The 8,469-nt window shown below is 37.8% G+C and overlaps 1 protein-coding gene across 1 annotated transcript; it reads left to right on the top strand.

Annotated features, from left to right (window-relative positions):
* The first annotated feature begins 5,722 nt into the window (after nucleotides 1–5,722).
* LOC143585121 (ABC transporter G family member 4-like) lies at nucleotides 5,723–8,182 on the top strand. Its single transcript, XM_077066982.1, has 2 exons — nucleotides 5,723–6,921; nucleotides 7,603–8,182. The coding sequence occupies exons 1-2, from the start codon at nucleotides 5,723–5,725 to the stop codon at nucleotides 8,165–8,167; spliced, it is 1,764 nt and encodes a 587-aa protein (XP_076923097.1). The 3' UTR covers nucleotides 8,168–8,182.
* Nucleotides 8,183–8,469: the final 287 nt, after the last annotated feature.

The following is an 8,469-nucleotide window of genomic DNA, read 5'->3' as shown; positions in this document are numbered from 1 at the left end:
ATCACATTACAACAAGACAATGAGTCAATAACACAAAACTTTTGTAGAGAGTTAGTTCCTTCAATATATATTGGAAGTTTGATTACTCCAAAAGTGTTCTTGGTCTTGTCACTAAATCCTACAAGAATTGAGGATTTTGGGATAATCTCCGTTTCCGGGATATCCATTTTCTTTAAGGCATCCATTTGGATAATGTTCATAGAGCTTCCTCCATCAACGAGTATCCTGCGCATAAAACAGTTAGCTATACATAAAGTGATTACCAAACCATCATGGTTAGGATCCATAAGATCACATCGATCCTCCTCATCGAAGGATATGATTTTTTGAGTTGTCAGAGTGGAAGTGCAGAGAGGTCTTTCTCCGTTGTCTATCTTTGTTTCTCTGGAACGCTTCTTAGCTGCTGAATATGAGGTTCTACAGATGTCGGATCCTCCCGAGATAAAGGATACAACCTTAGCTCCGGGTGGAGGAGAAGGTGCCCTTTCAGGTATCTTGACAGGATCCTGAATCTTATCCTTGTTCCTTCCAAATAGTTCCTTCAGGTATCCTTTGCTGAGAAGGTATCCTATCTCATTTCGAAGTGCTATACAATCATCAGTGTGATAGCCAAAGTCTTCATGGAATGCACACCATTTGGACTTGTCTTTGATGGATCCGGGCTTTTCATTTTTCTTAGGCCATCTGGCCTTGTCACCAAGATCCTGCATTGCACAAATCACACCACTAATATCAATATTAAAACAATATTCAGAGATTTTATGATACTCTTCATCATCCTCATCTTCATCCACAGCATTTATCCTGGTATTATCCTGCTTGGAATAAGGCTTGGGCCTAGTGTACTTCTATGGAGTGTCTGACTTTCTATTGGTAGATTCATATTTCGGGATAACCGAGCTTCTATGAGCTTTCTTGTCGTCCTCCAGCCGAATATATCTTAATGCCATGTTTCTGACTTCATCAAGGTTCCTGCATGGAGTCATGACAAGGTCATCATAGAAAGGAGAATCCTTCCTCAATCCCATCTTGAAGGCTTCGACAGCAGCTGCCATGTCAAGATTGGGGATCTCCAAAGCTTCCCTGATAAATCTGGTTATGTAATCCCTTAAGGATTCATTATTACGCTGAACAATTCTATATAAGTTACCTTTCATTTTCTCAAAAGATCTACTACAAGAAAATTGATTATTGAACAAATTAATCAAATGAGAAAATGATGTAATAGTGTTGGAAGGAATACTTAATAACCATTTGAGGGTTGGCCCTGTCAATGTTGAGCCGAATCCCTTGCATAGGCAAGCTTCTTTCTTATCAATGGGGATAGGTAGTGCCATCGTAGAGTTTCGTGATGGGTGTCTGGAACTTCTTGGGGATCTCCACGTCACATATAGGCCAAGTAAACCTAGATAACTTATGGCTACCTGCGGGCACTTCAGCTATGGGACGTATTATCCCTGGGATACTGGAAATCATATCTTTCATTTTTTTCAGTTCCCTGGCTATCTCGGGGGTTATCCCCTTATCCTGAACATGTCCACGGTTAGTGTATAAATTAGTATTAAATAAACTATTACCGAGGTCATGGTTAGGTCTCTGATATCCTGAGCCTTGACGGCTAGTTCCTCCATTGAGGGTATCCTCAGGATAAGGAGACGCCTGCATTAGGATGTCATCTCCGACATGCACTTCAGAGGACACCACGGGAGATCCTGATGAGAATATGCCGGCTGGCATGGTTGAACGAGGCTGCATGTTGATGAATTCTGGCCTCGTTGGTCTAGAAAATTCCGAGGATATCGGAAAATAAGTTCCTCTGTATTCTGATTGCTGCTGAGACGGAGTCCTTGTTGATTGTGTCCACAATGATCCGGTATTTTGAAGGATGGTTGATCCTGGAGAACCAAAATCAAGAACCCTGGGCATGATTGGAGTAGCCTCCTGCCCTGGCTTCTTTTTGATTCCTTCAATCTCCTTAAATAGCCTTGAGTTGGTCTTTTCTTGCTGCTCCATGTGTGTTTTGACCTATTTCATCAAAGCAAAAATATCATTGTTAGAAATAACCGGATCTACCAGTGTAGAGGATCCCGCGAATGGTGGAAGTTCTCCTCTAGGTTGAATATTTTTCTTCGGCAATGGTGGAGGTCCTGGGTTGACACTTGAAGCAGTAGTGACCACTGGAGCAAAGACTGAACTAGTTTTTGGTTGTGAGGCCATTTTCAAGAGAGTGAAAAAGTGATTGGAAATGAAAAAAACGGATTAAAGCACCGTTTGCCCCACGGTGGGCGCCAAATTGTTTTAGTCAAAAATTAACAACAGTGATTTCGTAACCAATTTAGTAAATCGGGATTAGGTGCTTGTAAAGATAATATAAACACAGATATTTGTTGCGAGGAAAAAACATGCTATCCTTAGGATAACAAGAAAAAAACCCCGGGTGGTGAAAACTATCACCACCGGTTTATTAATAATAAAGGTGATTACAAGTGTGGAGCTCAAACTTGATCGTGATTACAGAGAATGCGAGTACTAGTAAGTTCTCGAGTGCTAGCGTGTGTGTGGTTTGATCCGTATAGAGCTCTATTTATACAAATAAAAAGCTAACAATATGGCCTATAATTTAGGAAACAATTGGACTAAATCCAATTGGCCGTTAATCCTCTCAATCAGCTCGTTTACTTTCTTGCCACGATTTATCAACTGAAAGTGCGAGTCTTCGGGGAATAATAGCAACGGTCTTTGACCTGGTAAATAAGGAAAGTCTACGGACAAATTGTTAGTTATATAATGTATTTAGGATACCTGTTACCTTGGAAGATACCGCATCCTGGAGTTTTTCTGAATATTACATTTGATGAGGATACCGAAAAATCCGAGCCCTAACACTTAGGAAATCTGATTTGTGGTTTACAAATGAATTAATCAGATAAAACATAGAATTTTAATTAAGAATCAAGTATGTTTTGTGAGAGAATATGATGAACCAGAGAACTCTTTCATATAATCAAGATGGTTGATATTAGGGTTGGGTTATAACTGCTTTGCAGTTATCATAATAGTTAATATGTTTTGAATTTCAAAACACTAAATGGATGCTCCTTTTGTTTCATTAAAATTTATAACGAAAATTAATTAAATTAATTTTCAAATACAACTTTAATGGAGCAACATAAGTCCAAATTAAAATTTTTCAAGCTGACCTGGCAGCTGGATCCCAGCCAGGGGCGCCGCCTCTTGGACCTTGCTACCAGGGGCGCTGTCCGCAGACCCCCACCAAGGGGGCGTTTTCCCCTTGGAACCCCCATAAATTGGGGGCTTCACTCCTAAGTACCAATAGAATTATAAAATTATAATAAGATCAAATAAGTGTGCACTCAAACACAAACCACATCAACTAAAATTAAATGAACGCTATGTTTGAATTCCCTCAATCTTATGCCTGATATATATGTTTGAATTCAGTGAAAGTTTTGGATCATGCTTTTAAATGGTCTCATCCTACTTCAAAGATTTGGAATGCTATCGGTAGTTGGTTGGAGGTGGTTCTTCTAGCTGATAAAGGGACGACAAGTATTTTAGCTAGGTTGTATTCATCGTATAAAATAAAAAAAGATGTTTTTGAAGTGATTATCTATACTATGTGGTGAATTATTTGGAGAGCTTATTATGAGACTATTTTTTGTTAACCCAATGACAACAAAGAAACTCTATTTGATTCAATTGTTTTGATATTTGTAGTTGTCATCTCGTAACCGCAATTTTTACTTGAATATGGCAGCAGGACTCAGAAATCCATTATTTAGCATGTAATTTTTGTTTTGTCCCGATAAATTAGGCCTTTCTAATGTGGTGGATTATTTGGCAAAGCTTGCGTTAAAAAAAGAAGTAAAAATGTAAAATGAACGACAAAACAAACTTGGTCATCAATTAATTCCATCTTCAAGCTTTCGTAATACATTTAGTTTGGTATTACGAATGTCGACCGATTATATTTCCACGAATACATGATATAATTTTCGCCTACACAAAATGACTGTAATATATTTGACAGTTGATAAAAGTCAAATAAGAAAAGAGGATGAAAAATCAATTGTATTTTAGTGGCATTTGTCTGCAAATTTTGTTTGGGAATGGTGAATTATTTTTGTTCACGGATTCCTCTTAGGTTATGACCCATGTGATCATATTTTGTCATTCCATGCTTCATTATGTCACCTTTTTTATTTCTTGTCACGGGTTAAATTTAATAAAATACCATTATTCTTTAATATATCATATTATATTTTAAGGGTTAGGTTATAATAGAAAGCATAGTTTTTGTAGGAATGATAAGAAGTAATATTGTCCATTGATTTTGAATATGGAGGGTTGAGATTAGTTTAAGGTGAAATCAAGTGTGAACACAAGGTAAATGACATAAAAAGAATAACACATTTGTTGACTTTCTCTCTCCACATGCAAGTCACATGCCAAATTCCTCTATCATTTTGAAACGTCCATAATTTTTTTTACGATATTTTTATTGAAAAACAAATTCACCTTAATAACGAGTGTTTTTTTATCTTTTATATGAGTAGCATATTGTAATATAAAAATTAAAAAAAAATAGTGGGTTTTGTACAAATTGTGTTTTACCGAATTGTGTTCTATAAAATTATGTTATACAATAGTATTTTTCATTGTGTTTTTTTTATTGTGTTATTTACATTGTGTCATACAATTGTGTTTTTTATTGTGTTTTTTTTATAGTGTATTTTTTCATTGTGTTTTTCATAGTGTTTTTCATTATGTTTTTTCGGACTTTTCCGGCGAGGTGGTGGCGGTGGGTGACGGTTGTGGTGGCGGTGGGCGGTGGAGTGGTGGTGGTTGTAAGAGATGAGTGAAGATGTAATTGAGTTTTATGTAAGTGGGTTTTTGAAATTAGTTTAAGTGGGTTTTTAGATTAAAGTAAGTTGGTTTTGATATTAAAATATTAGACTAAAATACCCTCCTTCCTAGTCTTCTTAGAAAAATCAAACTTCTTATTTAAACCTAACCCTATATTTTAATACATATTTTATTACCGGCTAATTAAATCAACAAGTAGAGTATAAAACATCCAAATAGGGCTGGTTAGTGAATTGAGGGGAATTTAGCCTGCCCTTAACATTGAAGTTAAACGAGCCAACTTAATTACAGCTTAATTAAGGTCGTTTATTATTAACATTTTAACTTTGAGCTTGAAAACGTTTCGTAAAAAGTTCAAGTCAACTCGTGACTCGACAAGCTAGCTCATTTAAATTTAACTTAGTATTTGATAATTATACTAATATTTGAATTAAAAATAATAATATCAAGTTTACATAGACCTGTGTGTGCTTATATTTATTAACATATTTACAAACGTAAATGAGTTATAACTTATAATCAGTAAATTTTGGGCCTAACATAAGTTTAACAAACAAGCTTACATTAACTTGATCACGGGTCGACTTGATTCGTTTATGAACATATCAGTTTCAAGCTAGTTATTTTTACAAGTATTTTTAAAGACTTTGAGCTATGTGTTACATGACGGATAAAATATGAAATGGCAAACGCTACATATATACACGTTGTTTAGGCAGTCGGGGCTTTGTTTTTTACATCTAAAATCTAAATACATTAGTTTTAGGTATTCATATAACAAGTCACCTCACAACATCTTTCCTAATTTCTCCCTCCATAATCACTCACACCCACCATGGAAGATCCACCACCACCACCTCCACCCATCAAAACCTACACTCTAACCGCCACCGCAATCTCCTACACCACCACCACACTCACATCCTTCCTCCTCTTGAAACCATGCACCACCCCCACCCCACCACCACCCATCCTCCAAGACATCTCCCTCACCGCCCACCCTTCCCAAATCCTCGCCATCGTCGGCCCGAGCGGCGCGGGCAAATCCACCCTCCTCGACATCTTATCCACCCGCACCGCCCCCACCACGGGCACCCTCCACCTCAACTCCACCCCCCTCAACCCCTCCACCTACCGCAAACTCTCCGCCTACGTCCCGCAACACGACTACTCCTTACCCGCCCTCACTGTCGCCGAAACCTTCGCCTTCGCCGTCCGCCTACTCCAACCCAAAGCCGCCACCAAAACATCCACCATCGTCACCACATTAATGTCAGAGCTCCAACTAACCCACGTAGCCCACACACGCCTCGGCCACAACCTCTCGGGTGGCGAGAGACGGCGCGTGTCCATCGGTTTAAGCCTCTTACACGATCCCGGGGTCTTGATCCTGGACGAACCGACGTCCGGGCTCGACAGCACGTCCGCTTATAATATCATGCAAACCCTAAAAACAATCGCAACATCTCGCCTTAGAACCATCATATTATCAATCCATCAACCAAGCTTCAAAATTCTATCCACCATTGATAAAATATTATTGTTATCAAAAGGGAAAGTCGTTCATCATGGAACCCTACCTACCCTACAAGACTATTTACACTCAAACGGTTTTACACTCCCGCCGCAACTGAACTCACTGGAATACGCAATGGAAATATTAACGCAATTAAACGTCACCAAACCCGACACACCAACCGACCCGACACCGATAGTTGTTCGTTGCAAACATGACAGCGTTCGATATCGGAGCTCTAGACTGTCGGAGATTGTGGCGTTGTATGGGAGATTTTGGAAGATTATTTACCGGACGAAGCAGTTGCTTTTGACAAATACATTGCAGGCATTAGTTGTGGGGATTGTTTTGGGGACGATTTATATTAATATTGAGTTTGACAAGACTGGGATCGAGAAGAGGTTCGGGCTTTTCGCATTTACGTTGACGTTTCTGCTTTCGTCGACGACTGAAACGTTGCCGATTTTTATTAATGAGCGGCCGGTTCTGCTCCGGGAAGCCTCCGGTGGTGTTTACAGGTGATCATCGTGTAAACTCACGTCATATTCTGCACTCTTATATATTTTTAATACAAGTGTAGACAACAAAATGATTTTTAAAACCGGTCAAATTTAATAAAATATTGAGAGTTTAATGCACCCTCACTTTGAGAGAATAATTTAATTTTTCTTTTATCTTAATAAAGGAGAGCTCATTAGGTTTGTGAGAGTGGTAACTGGTAAGTGTAGACAACAATAAGATATATAGTCTAATATATAAAAACTGTCAAATCAATAATTTTCTCTTGAGGAAGCATATTTTAATCGCGGCGTAACATAATTTTATCTGGCGCAGCGGATCTATTCACCTACGCCAGGTGAATAGAAATTTATGTGTCGGCACTGCAAAGGGTGCCATATTAAGGATTCTTATTAGCTGAAACAATTTCTTAATTAAAAAAAGAGTCAAATGCAAGGTTATTTTCTTAAATTAATCCTACAGAAAATGGCAATTTTGTGATTTTATTATAACTTCTCTCCCATAAGAGATAGTGACAAAATTTCTATTGTTTTCTAGTTTACAAATTATTTGTCCCAAAACTTAAGAGTTACATATGCGTAACTATTAGAAATTACATATACAAAGTCACATATATGTAACTGTAACTGTTATAACTTATTCGTAACCGATATAAACTTATGAATTTACTTGTAACACAGGTTATCATCGTACCTTATAGCAAACACCCTCGTGTTCTTCCCATACCTCCTAGCCATCGCGATCATCTACTCCGTTTGCGTTTATTTCCTAGTCGGTCTATGTCACACATGGCAAGCATTTGCTTACTTCGTGTTAGTAATTTGGGTCATTGTACTAATGGCCAACTCATTCATTCTTTTCTTAAGCTCCATTGCACCGAACTACATCACAGGAACTTCGCTAGTCACCGTACTTCTAGCTGGATTCTTCCTCTTTTCGGGTTACTTCATATCAAAAGAAAGCATGCCAAAATACTGGTTGTTCATGCATTACTTCTCGATGTACAAGTACGCACTTGATGCTTTGTTGATTAATGAGTATTCATGTTTGGTCGACAAGTGTATGATTTGGTACGATGAGAAGAGTCAAACGTGCATGATGACAGGTGCTGACGTGTTGCAGAAAAAAGGGTTGCGTGAGAATCAGAGATGGGCGAACATTTATATATTGATTGGGTTCTTTGTGTTTTATCGTGTGCTTTGTTTTGTGTTCTTGATTCGAAGGGTTTCAAGATCAAAAAAGTAGTACGTAGTTTGATCGAGAACACCTGATTTTATTATAATGTGATTAACATAAATGCAAAGTGTCAAACTTACTTCGGTATTTATGTTAATGATATTTATATGGTCTTTATTGCTTCTATAATATATGATTGTTTATTGGATTATATCGAAACAAAATGCAAGCGGGCAACAAATTAAGTTATACTAATCTGTTTTTAGGTGTTGGTGTTCGAACTAGTTTAGTGTTATTTTCGACTTATTGCAGCGTAATAACTGTTTCAAAATCAAATAAAAAGGGTAATGGGTTGTCACACACCATTCAAC

The sequence above is a fragment of the Bidens hawaiensis genome, unplaced genomic scaffold, assembly GCF_021521415.1.
Source record: "Bidens hawaiensis isolate Kalapana, Puna unplaced genomic scaffold, B.hawaiensis_p1.1 tig00033568_1, whole genome shotgun sequence".
In the NCBI taxonomy this organism is placed as follows: domain Eukaryota; kingdom Viridiplantae; phylum Streptophyta; class Magnoliopsida; order Asterales; family Asteraceae; genus Bidens; species Bidens hawaiensis.
The sequence above is the reverse complement of the archived record's forward strand: the minus strand, read 5'-3'. Positions and strand labels throughout refer to the sequence as shown.

What these genes read in the sequence shown, in the direction of transcription:
- LOC143585121 (XM_077066982.1), top strand. Translation starts at nt 5,723, where the DNA reads ATGGAAGATCCACCACCACCACCTCCACCCATCAAAACCTACACTCTA. An exon ending in GCCTCCGGTGGTGTTTACAG is followed by an intron (nt 6,922 to 7,602) that starts GTGATCATCGTG and finishes CTTGTAACACAG; the next exon opens with GTTATCATCGTACCTTATAG.